Below are 19725 nucleotides of genomic sequence, written 5' to 3'. Positions count from 1 at the left end.
TCCCTCCCTTCTGCTTCTTCATGTGATTGTTTTTGTTGCTATGACTTTATTTCTTAACCTGGGACCTGGTCATGCAAGCACTTAAATATTAACCAAGTCTTCTGTCCTCCCATTGGCTTCAGCAAAGATTACTTGCACGGATCATCTCCATTGCATTGCAGCAGAGGGTATCTGAGGTTGGGTACATGGGCTGAAACCTTGCTGCAATGCCCAAATAGACCCAACCTAACCTGCACAAATAGTACAAATTAATACTGAGTGCAATGTCACTGCAGCACCCCGGGAGCCTTCTCCATTACTCCTGCACTGCAGAACATCCCATACGTCTTCTCATTACGTGGCTATGCCTCTATACCAGTATTTGTCCTGCCCTTCCCCAAACCCCCCTGCCCAGGCATGAGCCCTCCCTCCCTCTGCTGACCTAGCAATATTTTCCATGTTATTCTTTTCTCTCCTCTTTTTATTTTTAAACAATGATGCATGTTCAGCAGGTGCACCTTCTGGGCTGCCCACAGTCCTGCTGCAGCCAGTGAAGAAACCAAGCACCTCCAGTTTGGGCAGAGCTATACCTGGTTTCTGGATTCTGATCAAGACTATGTGACAGGAGTTACATCAACTTTTTTGTCAAACAAGTTGTTTCTCCACAGAGGAGTATGTGTGGCAGGCACTAAAAATAATAAAACAAGGTGTCAGCACAGCCTAAGCACCCAAGGACTAAATTACACTCTTTTAAAGTCAACTTTGAAATTTAGCTCCAAATTCCACTTAATGTCATATTTTGCTGTCTAAGTAGAATCAATCTTCTTTATTAGCCATCTGGCATTTAACCCATTACATGTGAACAGGGGTATCATGACCCCTTAACCACACAGTCTTGAGCACGATGGGCTGGCTCCAGTGGGCTAAAAGAAATTAGGGAAAGAGGAAATAAATCTCAGAGTGGAAGATCTAAAATTAATTGGCATATTTCTCCTAAAACATGTATCCCAAGACAGATTTCTTATATTCTCCCTCAGCTGACTCATTAGAACATTGTAGTTCTGCTAAATTTGCCGCTTTTATTAGGTTTGAAGAACGCTCTTACCCCACAGGGCTCTTGCAGACCAAATATGGAGGCATCACATCTAGAGCAAGAACAGAAACTGCTGGTGTTTTGAGTTGCTGGTGGGACCAGCCTGGGAGGAAGTGGAAGGTCTGGTCTCTCAGCAAGGCAAAGGACTCGCTGGAGCCAGAGTCGTAGATCCCTGGCACAACCAGTGGCTATCAGAGCCTCCAGGTTGTGGCCACAATTGGAAAACATTCAGATTTCAAGACTTTCTCTGTTATTTGTGCCAGGAAACTGTGCTGCATGACTTTCAGAGCTAAATTTAGGTTCACAAGTATTTCACATTCCCCAAACACCTTCTATGACAACATCCCAAAACCCTCCAAGAGCATTAGCTATTCCTCTTTATCTTCCTTTGAGATGGAAAATAGAAAAGGCACTTTGCTGGCAACAAACAGAGTCATGAATGTTGACTTGCTCAGGGTCACAGAGGAAAACCATGATGGACTTGGTTTAGGAAAGAAGAAAAGAGAAAGAAAACCAACCTCCGAGTATGAAGTGCTCAGATCCTGTAGTCATACAGGGCCTGTCACCTACAGCAGTGCTGCTGGGATTAGGTAGGAATAACATCATCACTACTTCAAAACTGTTTGGGTTAGGGCATTCTGGTAGCTCTCTGATGGTCTTTTTATGAGGGGTGGGGTGGGTCAGAGTTTCCAGAACAAGAAATCCTTACAGAAGAAAGACCCTATTCTACAGCCTCTTGAACAGTGCCTCTATCCCCACACACCACTCCACAATAAGTTGTGGCAAGAAAGTGGATGGCCTCAGCACCTGGACCTCACTTATTTTTCAGTATGGAACACAGTGCAAAGCAGGCAGAGCTCCCCACTGTGCCCTTTGGCTGTGCTCCACAGGCAGATAGCCCAGTGACAGCACTGTTCAATGCTAGCAAACTCAAGATAGTTTAGACTTTATACCTCTATTATTTTAACCTTTTTTTTTTTTTTTTTTTTGTGATTATTGTTGATAAAGGGAATTTAAAAGCCTTACAGAAGTAGATACAGTTACCTGGGGAACCTTATTGTTCTTTTAGGTCGATCTGCTTCAGACCTCCTCCCACTTCCATGGTCCTCCATCTTTCCCGCTGCAGGTAGCCTTCTCCCTGCAGCCACAGGGGGTTTTGGGAAGGGCAGAACTGTTCTGTCATTGTCTGCTCCCTCAGCATGGCTGGCAGAGCTGTGGTTCTTGCACCACTCCCACAACCAGCCCTTCCTCTGCTCTCTGAGTGTTCCCTTCCCAGTGCTGACCCACCCAATACAACACCAGCAACCCGAGCTCTGCACTGGCCACCGTTAAAGGCAATGCAAACTCACTTTATTTAGGTGATATCTGTGTCTATGGGATTTGAGGAACCAATGGGTGTGAGATGAAGGGTCACTCTCCTGTAACCGCTGTAGAACTGCCTGTGGGAGCACCCTTGTCCATGCCTGCATGCATCAGGCACCAGGACAGCTCTTCTTCTGGGAGAGGACAGAGCTGCAGACATACAGAGGTCTCCTTACACACCTGTACCAGAAGCCCCACTCACAGCACTTCTGCTTGCTTAGGTCCTCATGCCATCATGAGCCAGGGTCAAGGGCTGATGCCTGCTGACATTGACTTCGGGCTGCTCATCTCTGAGTACGTGAGAGCCCTTTTATAAGGCGATCCTCCCCCTTTTCTCTCCAGGCGTGAGTTTTCTCAGCTTTTAAGCCTTGTTTTCCCTTGAAGAGAGAGAAGCTGCTGGAAGCCAAGCAGTGAGGGCACAGGGGGGCAGGGAGTGTTTGTTTGGAAGGTGTTATGGGTGGGAGTGATGTGCCAAAGAAGAAAACTGCTTCCAGGGATCTATATATACTCAGCTCCCTGAGGTGGGGTTACACGGAGGCTCATTCCTGGGCTGCCTGTGGCACTCCCTGAACATCAACAACCAGAAGTGCTTCCAAGCTGCACGCTTTAGTTTCAGAGAGTGGCCTTGAGCAGCTGAGGAAAGACTGAGTTTGGCTGTGGTCCCTGCAAGCACAGAGCATAAGCTGCACAGGGTCACCACAGTGCTGGAGATTAACACGCTGCTGGCCCCAGTTCTGCACAGGTCGGTGTAGTTTCAAGGTTGACAGGAGGGGGTAAGAGAGAGACACTCTTGGCAATAAAAGGTTTCTTCAACATCTGCTCATCTCCATCGTGCACAGCACACATCCTAAGTGGAAGCCAGCAATGCTCCAACTTTCCCTGCTGCATAGAAATCAGAAGCTCCTTTATTTTTCGTATCCTGAACAAATAAAAAAAAAAAAAAAAAAGAGAGCCTTTGCCAGCTGCAAATACAACTAATTCACAAAGCCTGACGCTGGTAGCTTTTGTTCCCTTCGAAATCTGTTCCGACCATGAGGGTCTGAAGAGGATCCCCAAATCTGCCAGCAGTTCCTGGGAAAGAATGCAAGACTGTACGATACTCTGAATGGTCCTGTTGCTAAATTTGCCCACCCTGACTGTCATCTGTTCCATGTGGGAGCCCTGCACACCAGCACTGCCTGCAGTTATCCATCAGCTGATCAATAGGTTACGGTCACCCTGATGTACTCCGTTTTCTAGCCCCAGGAGATGTGTCATAGAAATTATGCAAGTCAATAGCTCTCTTTTAATGTTTTTAATAGAAAAATGCCCATTTGGTTAAAAAATAAATAAATAAATGTATGACCTCAACTGCTGATGTTCCATTCAACTACTTTTTTTCCCCTGTGGATTAATGAAATGAAACTAGCACAAAATATTTCTATAAAATAAGTGTTTGAAGATTTGAAGGGGTTTGTTTTAATACTTCACTTTCAGAAATAAAGACTGCCACATAATTTGTTGCTTAGGAGTTTACTGTGAAAAGTGGTAATAATTTTCAAGTGGCCTTTATTTTGTCCTTTTAAATAAATCTCATTGAATAAATATCGCTGGCCAAATGCCAGCAGGAGGTTCACAATCAACTGAGTATACAGTGGGGCTGCACTGATGTCCTCTCTGAGGGGGTGTTCAGGTCCTCTCAGGAAAGCCAAGCCTAACAAATTCTGTAGGTTAAAGTTCTTTTGGTTTTTGCAGTTTTGGAACCCAAAAGGAGAAGCATGTTGGGGTGCCAGTTCCCTTTCCCAAATGGAGGACAGAGCTGCGACTTTTGTGAGAGGCAGCCCATCCTGGGCCACATTTTTCTCTCTGTGCAATGCAGATTTTTACACTAACAAAATCTCTATCAGTGTGAAATTAGAAAGCCTCTCCAGTGCCCTCATCTTCTCCAGGATTCCCTTTGTTCTTTTGCTCAGGGGCCCCCTTAAGACTTTCCCTCAGAACCCAGGTTTTCCCTGTACCTTAGCTTCTTAAATAACTGTGTTAATGCCCCAGGCAACTGCAGATCCTAGGGAAGCTTACATCAAAACCCAGACATGACTGTGCCTCCAAAGCTCATCTAAACACCTTCACATAATTTTTGTCTTCTGTTCTCCAGATTTTTCCATTCCTTGGTGACGTTTGGTATTTCCAGGGCAGTTTCTTGTGTAGCTACAGAGGCTTGTCCTGTACTGGTCCAGGCCCAGATCCAGCCGGCTGTGGAGCAAGTAGTGAGCTGCAGTCCCAGAGAATGCTGTCGGTGCAGGCAAGAGCCATTCCACCATTACCCTCCCTCCCACAGCACGTAGATGTCCTGCATCCTTCCTGCTATCCCCTTCTTCTCTTCTGAGGTCCCGTTTATTTCTTTACCTCTTTCAAAACGGAGAATGCTGGTCCTGGTGATCCTTCGCCTGCTGCCAACAGCACTGTTGCAGATGCAGGGAGGGTACTGAAATTATTGAGAACTGCGCAACGAAGACCAAACCTGGCCCACTGTGTGCAAGTAAAATTTTCCAAAACGCCTTTCCAATAATGGGGCTTGTGAACCATGTGAAAATTCAGCTCACCTGTTTCCTAACAATCCGTGTCTTCAGTTGCTGAAAATCACAAGGAAAATCCTAAGCCCAAATAAAAGGCTGATTTCAGAATAAAGAACACGTTTTAGTTTGGAATTAAAACCTGAACAGGTTTTGTTTGTTATGCATTGCCTCCAAGTTCATTGATTAAACATCAAAACCAACAAACCAGTCATTTTTCTCAGCTGTAATAATGTATTGTTGGGCATTTAACTTCAACAGGATGAAATTGGCACTGAAGCTATCATGAATACCTGATGCTGTGGGTTAGTACGTGACAAAATACTGCTGTTAGAGACAGCAGACAGTGAGATGCTGGAGGCAGCATCAGCCTCCCTGAACAAGGCAGTGCCCTGTGCAGTGCTGTGGCTGCTGGAGGACTGCCCTCTGCCCTCAGCTGTTCTTAGGAGTGTTCCTAAACCCAAGTTTGGCACTGCAAAATATAGGTCTTAGTCAGAAGGGGCAAGGATCTCCTGCTCCCATTAATTTTGATCAGGATGGAGGAGAGTGACATCACTCTGCACCACCCCAAAAAATCAGGCCCTTCTGTCATGGGTTTAGGACCCTAAATTAATTATGCAGGTGGAAAAATTGGAGTCTGACAGTGCTGTCTAATCCATGAGGCTGCTCTTCTAAGTTAAATCTCATTGTGTTTGTGAAACAGTCTTTTAATCAAATAACAGAAGCAATTCCTAAAATTAATCTCATAATACCACTTAAGTGACAACTCAGCCTGAGATCAGGATTCAGGTATTGAGGACCTAATGTTAGTTAAGCACCTCCCAGAATCCCAACACGGAGCTGTCAGACAAAGTATGTACCATCACCCAACAACTTGCACAAATGTCAAATAAAAGCTTGTGTGTGTTTTATGAAAAGTAACTGTTTTTTTGAGAAGCAGCTACTTTCCAGTCCAACCCTAGTCACTCAGAAAGAAATCTCAGCTGAGGAGCTCTTAAGGTTACCCTGGGGCCCTCTCTGTCCCCAGATACCAGGGAAGGACCAGGACAGCTCCTCCCACAGGCTTTTACTTTGCAATGGGACTAAAAAAAATGTATACACGGGTATGTGTCTCACTTCAGTGCAGGTAAACAAGTGCACCCTTAACATAGCCACAGCATTGCAAAAAACCTTCCTGAGCTGGAAGTTTTTCTGAAAATCACCTTTTTTATCCCAGCTCTGCTGTCTCCCACAGGAAAGGAACACCCCAGAACTCAGGGACTGCTTTCATGCCAAGGCCCTCTGCTACATGAGTCCTCCTCTTCCAAAGGCTGATGGCTCCTGCACATGTGCACTGGCCCAGGGAGAAGGGCCAAGTCTGGCAGCACTTTAGGGTAGCTCCCTGAGGGAGCTGAGCACTTGGAGTGTGTATGTGTGTGTGAACACTGGTAGCAAAGGGGGGCCCCAGAGTCCCAGAGAAATGAGACAGGTGGGAGCAGTTTTCCTTCCTCCCACCCTGCTCTGCTTCATCGGCAAACAGGGCAGGCAAACCCCTTTGGCAAGAGGATTTTCCTTTGGGCTCCCAGGGAGTTCCTGAGTAAATGACCTGATCCCTGGAAGGGGTGGTTTAGGGGGGCAGAGGAGAGGGTGGTCCCTTTGCGGGCAGCCCCTCATGCACGACCACTGGCAAGGGCAAACATGTCAGGCAGGGTGAGGAAGTGGCCCTGGCTGCCCTCATCCCCCCAGGGACAACATGATGGCAGGTGGGTTTCCCATAAGTGGAGTGGAAAGCTCTTTATTTAACCTGCACCCGCCACCTGCCCTCAGCCCCGGCCTTGCCTTCCTCAGGAGCCTGCCAGAGCTACTTTTTTGGCAGGCTGAGCCAAATGAAAGCTCTTTCAAGCCAAGGCTCCAGGTAACCCTTTCCCGCCTGGGTTGGGGAGGAGCACTTTTCAGAGTGTCAGGGAACCCACCTTGCAGCAGAATGATGGAGCCACCCCCAGACTGCTCCCAGTGCCACTGCGGAGTCTGCACCCCAAGCAAGTCCCAGGGAGCTGGCTCCTCTGGCTGGGGTCCTGCCCCCTCCCCAGTCCTGCTCCTGTCTGGGGATGTCCCGTCCCACCGCCCGCCGCCCTCACGCTGCGTCAGCAAGTGATGGAAGAACCCAAGCAAATGACGACAGACAACTGCATTAGGGGTGTGACAGAATGACTGATGATTTAATGCTTCTTGAAGTTTTTTGTTTCCTTCCACAGGGCATTGGTTTTAAAAACAAACAAAACGAGATAAAATAAATTAATTTATGTACACTTTACATACACTGTGTCACGTGGAGCTTTGCAGCAACAGTAACCAGAAATCGTTACAAAATAGAAAGTTACATGGCTGTTGCGGGCCCTCTGCAGCCTGCAACCTAGAAGGTTGTCATCCTGAGCGTGGTTGGCAAAGTGATCATGTAAACATGTTTAGAAGCATTTACGGTGGACAATGGATGGGCCAGCTTCATCGTACTCCTGCTTTGTGATCCACATCTGCTGGAAGGTGGACAGGGAGGCCAGGATAGAGCCACCGATCCAGACAGAGTACTTACGCTCAGGTGGGGCAATGATCTGGAAAAAGCCAAGAGAGCCGAGGTCAGTAAACAAGCCACTGCTGCAGGCGGCAGGCACAGGGGTGTGCACAGCCCTGAATGCTGCGTGCAGGGGGGCAAAAGAAGGATGGTCCCACTCCTGGGCCCTTTGTGCTCCAGCCTTACCTTGATCTTCATTGTGCTGGGGGCCAGGGCTGTGATCTCCTTTTGCATGCGGTCAGCAATACCTGGGTACATGGTGGTACCCCCGGACATGACGTTGTTGGCATACAGGTCCTTCCTAATGTCAATGTCGCACTTCATGATGCTGTTGTAGGTAGTCTCATGGATCCCTGCAGACTCCATACCTGGTGGCAGAGAGGGGGAAACAAGCAGGCACAAGTTAATTGCGAAGAGACTCAGGAGAGAAGAGAGAGCTGTCAGGGGAGGAAAGAGGGAGGGGGTCCCACACACCAATAAAGGAAGGCTGGAAGAGGGTTTCTGGGCAGCGGAAACGCTCATTGCCAATGGTGATGACCTGCCCATCAGGCAGCTCATAGCTCTTTTCCAGGGAGGAGGAAGAGGCAGCGGTGGCCATCTCATTCTCAAAGTCCAGAGCCACATAGCACAGCTTCTCCTTGATGTCACGGACAATCTCACGTTCAGCTGTCAGGGGGGAGCAAAGACATCAGTGATTGCAGAGGAGGAACCTGGAATGCTTGCACCACTTTCATAGGTCTGCGGGGACTCCAGACCCCCAGCCACACGTGAACTCCTGAAAAGGAGGGCTCACGGGGCTTGCAACGGGACGACAGGCTGCAGCATCCCTGAAGGTGCAAGCGTTGGGAGTGAGGGGGGACTTTCTGGAGGAGGGAATAGTGCTTACCTGTGGTGACAAAGGAATAGCCACGCTCAGTCAGGATCTTCATCAGGTAGTCAGTGAGGTCACGGCCGGCCAGATCCAAGCGCATGATGGCATGGGGCAGGGCATACCCTTCATAGATGGGGACATTGTGTGTCACACCATCACCGGAGTCCAGCACAATACCTGGGGAAACAAGAAGCAGCCACCTTAGAGATGCAGCCCACAAAGGGTCCTACCCTGGGGGGTAGAGTGCTTTTCAGTTCTAGGGGCCAGTCCTGGGTGTCCTTGCTGAGGGGAGAGGGGCCAGTGGGACTTTGCACTCACCAGTGGTACGGCCAGAGGCGTACAGGGACAGCACAGCCTGGATGGCCACATACATGGCGGGGACGTTGAAGGTCTCAAACATGATTTGGGTCATCTTTTCACGGTTGGCTTTGGGGTTAAGGGGGGCCTCAGTGAGCAGGGTGGGGTGCTCCTCTGGGGCGACACGCAGCTCATTGTAGAAGGTGTGGTGCCAGATCTTCTCCATGTCGTCCCAGTTTGTGATGATGCCATGTTCAATGGGGTACTTCAGGGTCAGGATACCTCTCTTGCTCTGGGCTTCATCTCCTACATAGGAGTCCTTCTGACCCATACCCACCATGACGCCCTGCAAGGGAGGAAAGCGGGGGCTCAGCAAGCTCTCCACGGGCAATAGCACCGGGCTTCCTGGCAGGACAGGAGAATGGGAAGCGCTGGGAGGCAGCAGGGATCCACCACAACAGCTGTGGCAGGGCTTGAGGGGAAGCTCGGAGGGGCACTGCGCCGTACCTGGTGGCGGGGGCGGCCCACGATGGAGGGGAACACGGCCCTGGGGGCATCATCCCCGGCGAAGCCAGCCTTCACCAGGCCGGAGCCGTTGTCGCACACGAGCGCGGTGGTCTCGTCCTCGTCGCACATGGTGTCGGCTGTGTCTGCGGGGGCACAGGGCGCAGGGGCTGAGCCTCACGGCCGGGCGGCAGCCGCGGGCAGGGGCGGCGGGGCCGAACTTACCTGTGCTGGCTCCGCGTCGGGCAGAGAGAGAGGCTCCCGCTCCTCGCCGGGTCACTCGTGGTCGCCGCGGCCGCCGCCGAGCCTTTTATCGCGGCGGGCGGCGGCTCGACCGGCCCCCAGGAATGCGGCCCCGGCCGTCCCCATATTTGGGCGTCGGGCCCGGCGCGGCCCCGGACCGGCGGTGCCCAAAGAAGGCGCTCCTGGCCCCGGCCCAGGTGAGCCGGGCCCGGCCGTATAAGGCGCGTCTGCTGGGCCCCCCCTGCCACCGCCCGCGGCCGGGGCCGAAATAATCCCCCGGCACCACCGGGCCCGTTAAGGGCAAAGCAGGTGGGGGCGGCCCGGCAGCCCCGGTGGGGCTCGGAGGGGCGGGAGGCGAGGGGTCATCGGCTGTGCGGCCACCACGTGCCGGGGCTTGGGGCTGCCAAGGGAAGGGCTTCCTCATGGGTCTTGCCTGCAGCTATAGGTGAGCCCCGTGGGGAGAAAGGGAGTTGGGAGAGAAGGCAAAGTGTCAAGGCAGGTCCGCGGTTTGCAGGTAATACTGCTGTACATGGCGACAGCCCAAGCGAAAGCCACGGTTTTACATGCCAAGTTAAGCCGTGCATCGTTTCTTTGCTGTGGTTTAAAAATGGAAAATAAATGCACAGGATAACATCTGTCAGACAAATGCCTGACGAGAAGCCCGGCAAAGCATTAATCCCGGTCTGATCCCAGCAGCCTGACGTAGCTGTGAATGCTGGTGCCATTACGAGTGTCCATTGCTGGCTTCTGAGCTCGCCCGGGCAATGCTGGAATCCTTCAGCTAACCCTGTGGCTCACTGTTTCCAAAAGGAGTGTGGTCTCACCCGCAAGTCCTCTCTGACGAGGTGAAGGTATAGCTTACAGGTATTTAAGCAGAGATTCCATACAGGACACTTGGGAGACTTCATAGAGTCATTTTGGTTACCAATGGAAAGAAGAGGCAGCAGTGCAAGCAGCTTTGCAGCCCTGACACTATGTTGATATAAACCAACCTTCAAGATCTTCTCTGACAGCACAACTGGCCAAGGGTAAATCCTTAAAATTTAGGGAGTCAGAAGGGAAGGAAGAATGACTAACAGGCCAGAGGCACTCATGCTGTGAGGAGTCTCCTGCAAGCGAGGGTATTTCCGCAGGTGATTTCCTCCACTGCAAGGCACAGCAGACAGCTCAACAGAGAAGCAGACAATTATTCTTCTCCTCTGTTTAACTTTTCCATCTTGCAGCTTAGCAGCATTCCTCTTTACGTCTGGCAGCTCTCTACTTCCTTCTGCTATAGATTTTTAATTCCTGAGAAGTTATTTTATTAAAGTACCCTGAGGATAAAGAGTGCTCTTCTCTCATCCTGTTCCTCAACTTATATTACACTTCAGTTCCAGCAGTAAAAAAATCGGAAGCTTGAAAGCACTTAAAGGCATCGCAGCCACCAAATCTATTTACAGAACTGTTGAGCTTCGTTGTGGTTTCCAAAATAAAGTCAGTTGTGTTGAATCAGAAATCAAGTAACAAAAACCCTAGTGTAGCTGAAAGAGAAACATTCTTAATTCTTCAGTGAAACATGATGCAAGCATAAACCCTTTCTATCCCTTCTGTTCTCTTTTATTTTCTCTCTACCCCAATCTAGTTTACAGCAAAATGCTCAAATGGCAATGTTAAATTCTTCCAGTTCTGAGTAAAATATCATTTTCTTCAGGTAGATCTGATGTTTATCTGGACTCACTAAATGAAGGTGGGTTTTGTCCCAAAGTCAGGAAACAATTGGAGTTAGTTTCCAGTACAGAGCTGGGCACAAAGATCGTTATTCCCTATGTGTAGCTTCTGAAATTGATCACAAACGACAACTGATAAACTTTCCTGCTACTCAGGTAACAATAAAGGATAGAAGTATGTACGTCCTGTACTGTGCATGCTTTTCATCGCTGAGAAAATAACTATTTAAGAAACAACATATACTTCCTTACCCAAGAGGAGCTATCCATGCTCCTTAGGCCGTTGTCCCAAGTTTATTTGTTTTTGTTACACTTGGAAACAAGCGAGAGCTCTGGCATGACCTTCCACAAGCAGTGGTAAATGAAGGCATCCTCCCTCTGCAGTAATCTGAGACAGAAGTTCTGCACCAGCACAGTTTATTACATAATGAAGCGGAGAACAGAGAAATGGAATAATCCCGAATCCCAGCCTCTTTAAACTTCCCAACCGAATAGAGAACCAGCTCAACATTGCTAGTACAAGAACATTAAACATCAGTTTAGACATGGAAGTTATTTTAATGAGGCTTTATTTAAGTAAACTCATTGCAAGTAGCCTTCTGTTCTGGCAATAGTCAGATGGAAAGCTGCTGTACTAATGCCAAATGCCTCCCAACCAAGCAGTAGAGTAAAGCGGTTGAAAAGCCTACATTTCCCAAAAACCTGGAGAATGCTTTTACACCAACCACAGTAAACCCATCCCAGCAGAGAAGCCAGGCACTTTGAAACAGAGAGATAGCCAAGAATGAGGAGAAATGCCTGCTTCCAGAGTAAGCTTTCCAGGGCTTGCCCTGCCCCTCCTTACATAATATAAATATCAGGTGAACACTCCGGAAAGGGACGATATATCCCCAGTGTTTTATGGTGGATGGTAAATTAAAAGGATTCCTCTTCAAGTAAAATATATGAGTCTAGTAGAAGTTCAGGTAGAACACATTTCAGTAAGGGGTGGCAATTGTTTATAATTCACTTTCTCCCAAACCCCTGCTAAGTTTATCAACATGAAACCACCCTCAAAGTGACATTTAAGAAAACAAGTGGAAGGCTTTAAATGACCCACTCCTTTGAAGCCATAGCCGGGAGTTCCGCTCACACTTCTCAGCTGTGCAAGACTGCAGAAGTGCAAAGTTCGCTGCCTAGAACAATCTTAGAAGATGACTGCTAGTGCATTTCTTTCCCATATTAGTTAGAACCTCTAGATAAATCTATTCTTCCAAACATGTTCAGACTCTCAGCCCAGCTTACTGTATTAGTACAGGGAGGAGGGGAAGCCACAGAAGGGGAGTTGTGCTTTTAAAACTAGAAACTGGATTCTCTTCAACCAATTTAACTTCTGACCTTCTCAGCTGTTGGATCAAGTTGTTGCAGCAGGCGTGGAGCCAGACAAGTAAAGCATAAGGGCATGCAAGTTGCTCTGCAGTCACTCTGACTCTTGAGCTACATGCAAAAGAAAGGTGCAACTCATCAGATTGCACTAACTTTTATTTAAAGATTAAAATCTGCTGTCTGTCACAGTAATTAAAATAGAGAAGTTAAACACATTTTTTTTTTTTTATTCCCATGTCAGAGTTAACTAACTGGGGAAGTGGGGTAAAAGAAAAGAAAAAAGAAAACTAGTAGCATCTATCAGTAGAGTAAGGTGTGGAGTAAGGAAGATCCTGTTGGACTCCCACACTGTGGTAATTGCTTTCTAGGTTTCATCTGAGCCTAGGCGCGAGCAGTTGCTGTGAATGACTGCGTGGTGAGCTGCTAATCTCATTTTTACATGTATTCTAGAAATAGCTTAAATGGAAGTCAAATAGATACAATACTAAGATGTTTTGAAAAAGTTTAACCTTACAGATATAAACTGAAAGAATGGTCTATTTACTGGACCAGAGAACTTTGAATGAGAACTGTACTTTATTCCTTTCTGTCACAGACAAGCTGAGTGATCAGTGACAAACCAGTCATCCTTTTTGTGTCAGTAACCTTTAACGCAATATTGCAATCAGCTAGTTTCTACAGCAAAAAATGTTGTACAAAGAAAGAGTGGAGTTATCCAACAGAATAACCAGTTATTTCTTAAGTAAGCTATGCAGTCATCCAGCATTAACGTTATCAGTATTTTCTCTGAACTGAAATCACAGCTCCAGTGGTGACAGCAGAAGTTTCCCCACCTCCTGCATTGGGTCCCATATTTCACCCTGTTTGTTTGTGTATCTTTTGAGTCTCAGGCAGGACTCATACTAATGAAGATAAAGAACAAAACAGAGAGTTTATGAAAAGCACCGAAAAAGAAAGCTTTATTTTTATTTTGCCTGAAAACACAACTCTGGCTCCCCTGACTAAAGCATCAATGTCTATACATTTAAGACCAAGTATATTACTATTACTCATATAGATTTTAGCACAGTGTTAGCAAAAAACCAAACAAAACATAAAAAAGTATAAAAGCATTCAACAGTTCTTTGGAAAAAACATTTAAAACACCAGTGAGGATCATGCTTGTCCCTGAACGTAGAGTTCATAGTTTGCCTTTAACACAAATTCGAAGTAAGCATTGTATTTCAAGCTGCCAAGTTCATTTGCTTGCAGCAAGTCCTTCACCTCTGGTAAATATTCACTTAACTGGACTCCTATAACACAAAACCATTTATTACAACACTGATAAAAGTACTTTTCATTAGTAGTTAAGATAAGTTTTAAGTAAACTCCTCTGCCTGCCTCACAGTTAAATTATTCTTCTGGAATTGGGAAGCTCTAATTCTATTATACACATCAAGAAATATAATAAAGCTTAAGCAGCCTGTAAAACAGTTTAAAAAAATAATAATTTTTACTTAAACAGAGCTCAGTAATTTAACGATTAAACCACAAACCCAAGCTTAAACCACAAACACTTCAACAAAATAAAAATAAATAATAACAGAAATAAAACCAAAGGGAAAAGAAATAATAATATACAGTCAAATAATAAACATCTATCAGTTGCAACAGTTCATTTTAGGGTGTGAGACTCCTACAAGAGGAAGGAAATTGACAGGATCGGACACACAAAACCAGAACCGTTCTGAAAAACTTCATTTTTCTATTTCCCAAATGGAACTCTGTTTTGGAAAAAGTTCATGTGCAAGTAATGTTTAAAACAGATTTTGACTCTTAATTTCTTTCATGCTCTTTCTCCCTCCTTCATCTGTAGTAACTTCCATGGTCACAACTTCCTATGGTCAGCTTTAACTGGAGAATGGGAAGTGTTTTTTTTTTTTTTTTTTGCTTTTGGAGAGCGAGCACAAAAGCAAAAAACCATCTTATCTTAAACAGATTAGGCTCTTCTGAGTGACAGTCAATTAGTTATTAATCTTGTATCCTACAGAAGACATGTATTTAACTCCAGAAGACCTACTTTACTGTACTGTAAGAAACTGCTAAAAATCTGGTAGGTGCCCTATTGAGCAAATAATTTGAGGGTACTAAGATTATAACCAGATTATAACCCAGAAATCTGATCACGTCTTACCTGCCTGAACATTTTACAGAGACAGAACTAGCTCCATATGATTTTAATTGTCTAGTGGAATGCATTTTTATTACTCTGAGAATTTATTATCACTACTTCTTACATGTTAGTGTTCTTCTTAAGCAGCTTTTGAAACAAGTAAACAATTTCAGACCCTTCCGTTATATTTAAATCCACTTTACCTTCTTTCAATAGCTTTTGTAGTATTTTCACAAATATACTATCTTTAGATGCTTCAATTGGATCATCTCTACCATCTGAACAGGACCATCTGCAAGTCAAAGAATAATCGGGGAAAGAATTGCATAGATGAAATAAAATTAACAAGAACAAAAAACACAGGAAAATTTGATATATTATCAAAGGTGATTAACATATGTCCTCACGGAAGGCACTTGGCTATAGCTCAGAGCAAGAGGTTTTTCTATCTTTGTTAATAACTCTTTATTCCAAGAGTAAAACTGCAATGCAATTACATTACTATAACATAGTCTAGTTAGGAGGACAATAGAAATGTTTCCCCTCCTCTAAACCATAAACCCCCCCCACAAACAACATTATTTCTTTGATAAAACAAAACTATTGTCCATCAAGATAAGAATTACCTATTCTCAGTAATTATATTTTATGTTTGAGATTATGAAGTATAGATTCTGGGGTTTTTTATAGAATAAAGGAAAAGAAGCAATTTACCCAAACCAAAACAAAAAGCAAACACCGATAAAAAGAAAAAAACATTGTAAAAATCTAAGTTGCAGGCCTGTAACAGCACACACAGACACAAACCCAAGTTTGTCTCCTTTGTGTTAAATGTGAAAACTCATGAATGACAGTCTCATCTGTGATACAAAAAAAAAATCCCAAACAGATTTTTCTAAGAGAAAGATTATTTTAAATGACAATTTTTCATTGTTACAGAGTTTTATATGTAGCAGTTTTAAGTCACCACCAACCTAACTTGTTTTGCTGTGGTTCTAACCTGTCAGCTGTTGAAATTTCCTGTCCCCAGTGTTAAACTGCCAGACAAAACCAGTTCTCATATCATTCCCCAAACTACTGTGGGCCAGTGGGAATGTGCTTGCACCAGATCTGGACCTGGCTCCCAGAAGTTATTACTGACAAATCCTCTGTACTTCACTGAAACCATGTTTGTATCCTGGATGTCACTTCAACTCTTAAAACGTCTGGGATTTCATCTTTAAACTACTGGGAAAAATGTGAGGAAAAGAGGAAGGGAAGGTGGTAGGGGGAATTTTCTCCTCTCAGGCACAGAGGAGGATAGTGAGGACGCTATAAGAACATCAGGAGCACATCCAGCAAAGCTCTCCATCCTACCTGAAAACCTCACCACCACCTGTAGCCCTTAACCTAGAAAACAGATGCTATCCTTGAAAGTGTCAGACACTTACTTCTGCACACAGATGAAAGTTAACACTACCTCTTTTGAAACAGCAATCAATCTCCTTGTAAAGCCTTTGTGAACTTTGCTAGACCAGAAACTTAACTGGGACATCAAGTTTTCTAAACACTTTTCAGTCATCTCAAATTGCCTCTGGTTAGCTAGCAGAGTGGCCAAAATCCTGTCAGCATTATGTATGTTTGAAAAGTAAAAATATTACATTTGAAATCCTGTTCTTGGCCCAGGGAAGATAGGTCATAAACCAATAATTGGACTGGTGCCATGCAGGAGTTCTGGATTCTTCTGTCTCCAAAATAATAGGAAAGGAACACTTGGAATATTGTGAACCTGTTTCTGCATATTATTTGTGTCATATGTGGCAATAACTTAGTTACACAACTAGGAACTTATTTTCTAGAAACTACCATCCTTTGGAATCTATCCTATGCATGAGTGTGAATCCAAATGCTGCTTATTTCAGTTTTAATCACAAATGGTACGGTGCATTTGGAATGTATTCTCTCCTCATCTTCTTTTTCTTAGGTCCCTCTTGGAACACAGATAGGAGTTAGAAAAGCTGAAGACTTCTGAAACTTAGAAAAAAGAGGAAGGAAATGCCATCTGAGTTATTTAACCTGGGACAAAACAGTACCACTGTTTGAGGAGAAGATTCTCCGGACCAATTGGTTTCAGCCTGTATTTGTTTTTGAATGTCCTTAAGTGTGGCTCTTCTAAGAAGTATTTAGGCTTTGATCTCTCCCAGTCATAAATGCAGCTTTGATTGTAAAACATCATGATCTTTTCAACTGACCACGAACTTTGTCACTTGACTGAAACCAAGTGAAATAAAGGCTTGCAGGGAGTGAACTCTGCACGTGTTGCTCTTATTAGAGAGATTTTATTTGAGATGCTTCAAATGAAAAAAAAACCTTCAGCATGGGTCACTTTTTTTACCTTAGGAAAAGGTTCAAGAATAAAAGCTGCATGGCTACATTTTAGTGTCAGGTGCCAAGAATGCACTGTAGGTTGCCAGTGAGAGAAATAAACAAAGTACTACAGATTTTTTTTGCTAGGGTTTCACTTTACAAATAAGAAGATATATTATACTTTACTAACCTTATACTATGAAATTCAATCTTTTTGGTGAGTTAGAGAATAGTACACTAAAATGTAATTCTGGAGAACCTGTCACAAATACTCCCAGTACCTTATATTCATACTTACCCATCCCTTTGGAGAGCCTTACAGAGAATTTTAAGTTTAAGATCATTTACATCCACTTCCTCTTCCTTCAATTCATATAAGGAGAAAAAACAGGCAAATAAAAATTTTAAGATTTTTTACAAAAGAAAAAATCACTTTGTCACATAGATTAAACCAATGACTTAGATCCCACAGTCACCAAACTTAGTTTTTAACACACGCTAAAAACGATGATCTGATCGGACTGTTGAAACACCAAACACTGTCTGTTTCTACCTGAAATCATGGCTCAGACTTTCTACATCACCACTTAACTGCTGAAGACCAACTAACTTAATTTTTAAAAAGGGCATATTTTAAAATACCAGTTCGTAAAACATTGTTTTCCAGACAAGTTTTATTTTACCATGTGCTAAATGGTGACTGTTTTCCAGCACAGCAAAGCTAACTAGCACGCATTAGTGTCCACATTAGGACATTTGTTTTATGAATATATCAGTAAATTACTTCAAAGATATAGATTTGATCTGGAAAGGCATCCCCTTCACTGCACAGAAACTTCGAGGTAATTGGTGTCAAGCCCCTTTTAAAATATGTTGTCAGAAAAGAAGACCATATGGTTTTTTTCAGCTCTTGATGTCCTGAAGCATCACATCTACTTTAAATTCCCACCATAAGAGAGAAGGGAAACCACAAACACTTGCATTTTAAAGCCTGGAAGCCAGAGGATGGGTCTCAACTTTATGCTACACTTTCGTAAGAGAAAAGCAGGGAAAACAGCTGGTTTTGATACTCTAAACCACCACCTCCAATTTGTGCTGAATGCTTCTACACAGATTGTCACAAACTTAACTATCTGTGATAAAAACAATTTTGAAATCTCATGGGTTTAGAGTGACATTTATCTTGTTTAGATGTAAAAAAAATAGTTGGAAAAAAAACTAGAGAGCAAATCAGTGGTTCAATGTTATTTACATGTTAAAAAGCTGGTGACTATCCCACATCACCTCATGGTAATCAGCAAAATTGCCAAAAGGGAAGACGCAAGAACTAAACTACTAAAAACAGACAATCTTTGTCCCTTTTGGAGACAGCCAGTAGGGAAGCAAGGCCCTAAAAAAGAAATTATAGACTATAAATGGGAAGCAAAGATGAAGAGTGCCATTTTTCTTAAATTATCTAAACTACATTTGGCAGTAAGTCCCCAGTGACTTAAAAACAAACTGAAAAAATACATCGGGGGTTGTTTTAATTACCGTGCACTTAGCTAGTATATTATTTAACTACAGATGCACCATCCTAGCTTAAATAATAATAAATAAGTCTCTAGGTTAGAGATCCCTCAAAAAGTTTTCTTACCTCATCAATATATTCCAGTAGATCAAGTGCTTTCTTGAAGTCATACTCATTGGCTCTTCTGTTCTCATCACATATGTACATCTATGATATGAGAGATTAACACACACAACTATTTTTAGCCTACAAACTAATGTAACCGGTATCACAGACAACTCACTGTGGGAAGACCACCATGTATTTTCCACTTACAGGAACCTCTCATGAAAATATGTCTTGATTCAACTGCAAGTATTTTTATACCAAGGAATATACTTAAGGTTTTAGAGCAGCATTCCACCTACGTTACAATGGTCTGTGGAAAAATGATATTGGATATAAGGCTGCTAGGTTTCAAATTTAAACGCCATTTAAGGCTGTGACATTCCTGGACTATTGTAGCCAGAGCTCAGCTCCACAAATAAGCTCTCAGAATTATTTTGGTAATTAAGCTCAAAGCAGTACTTACGCACATTTGCTGCCTTTCTCCTTTTAAAAACAAGAGGTTTGCTATTGGTATTTCACAAACCCTGATTCTAAATTAGTACTTCAAAGGAAAATTAACACTCTTTTTATTTACACTTCGCAAGTTTCACTCTCGTGTTGCAAGCAGAAAGTATGAACACTGATTTGACAACAGAGAGAATTCAGAAAGAAAACTGTCGTGGTGTCAGTGCTTGCCGAGTCACGAGTGACACTACCTACCCTTCCCCAGTTCCAGAGATAGCCTCATTTAAAGACAGAGGTAATGACTTCACAATCTGCTATTAGCACTGTTCTAAGAAAACGAGGAGAATGTAAACAAGCATGTTTTGGATTTTGTACAGGATTACAGAAAAGTAAAGGAGTTGTAAAACTGACACTCAGACACGACCTGATTTTCTTTTAATGTGTTGCTTTTATTCATGCAATACTTTTTGTGTGTATCACTGGATGCCAACAAGGCAGAAACAGTAAGGCTACTGCTTCCAGGCTATCACCAGAAAGGGGTGTGGAAAAGAAGTCAGCACTGGAGCAGTTCAAGTTGTTGTTTCATTATGGGTTGGGTTTTTGTAAAAGAAAACAGAAGTAGAAAGACTTCAGGTGCCTCTTTGA

General features: G+C 44.2%; 2 protein-coding genes across 3 annotated transcripts in view; both read right to left on the bottom strand.

Moving 5' to 3' along the window:
* Positions 1-7156: 7156 nt before the first annotated feature.
* On the bottom strand, positions 7157-9446 carry ACTA1 (actin alpha 1, skeletal muscle). The gene is made up of 7 exons (XM_027902140.1): positions 9432-9446; positions 9210-9352; positions 8724-9048; positions 8421-8582; positions 8009-8200; positions 7721-7902; positions 7157-7574 (listed from the first exon to the last, which is right to left on the bottom strand). The coding sequence occupies exons 2-7, from the start codon at positions 9336-9338 to the stop codon at positions 7431-7433; spliced, it is 1134 nt and encodes a 377-aa protein (XP_027757941.1). The 5' UTR covers positions 9339-9352; positions 9432-9446; the 3' UTR covers positions 7157-7430.
* Positions 9447-13455: 4009 nt separating this feature from the next.
* Positions 13456-19725, bottom strand: part of NUP133 (nucleoporin 133) — a 33727-nt gene continuing 27457 nt past the window's right edge. Inside the window, exons 23-26 of one of the 2 annotated variants that reach the window (XM_027902147.1) lie at positions 18655-18735; positions 17317-17381; positions 14876-14964; positions 13456-13812 (exon numbers count right to left, since the gene is read on the bottom strand). In XM_027902147.1, coding sequence (XP_027757948.1) covers positions 13676-13812; positions 14876-14964; positions 17317-17381; positions 18655-18735 — 372 coding nt within the window. In that variant the 3' untranslated portion in view covers positions 13456-13675. The remainder of the gene's footprint in view (positions 13813-14875; positions 14965-17316; positions 17382-18654; positions 18736-19725) is intronic. The other variant, XM_027902148.1, reaches the window with a different exon arrangement.

This window comes from Empidonax traillii, unplaced genomic scaffold, assembly GCF_003031625.1.
Source record: "Empidonax traillii isolate 1590-97213 ecotype Southwest subspecies unplaced genomic scaffold, ASM303162v1 scaffold845:size272117, whole genome shotgun sequence".
In the NCBI taxonomy this organism is placed as follows: Eukaryota; Metazoa; Chordata; class Aves; order Passeriformes; family Tyrannidae; genus Empidonax; species Empidonax traillii.
This window is presented reverse-complemented; position numbering and strand designations above follow the sequence as displayed.

What these genes read in the sequence shown, in the direction of transcription:
- ACTA1 (XM_027902140.1), bottom strand. Translation starts at nt 9,338, where the DNA reads ATGTGCGACGAGGACGAGACCACCGCGCTCGTGTGCGACAACGGCTCC. An exon ending in CTATTCCTTTGTCACCACAG is followed by an intron (nt 8,201 to 8,420) that starts GTAAGCACTATT and finishes CCCCCCTGACAG; the next exon opens with CTGAACGTGAGATTGTCCGT. An exon ending in CTTCCAGCCTTCCTTTATTG is followed by an intron (nt 7,903 to 8,008) that starts GTGTGTGGGACC and finishes CTCTGCCACCAG; the next exon opens with GTATGGAGTCTGCAGGGATC.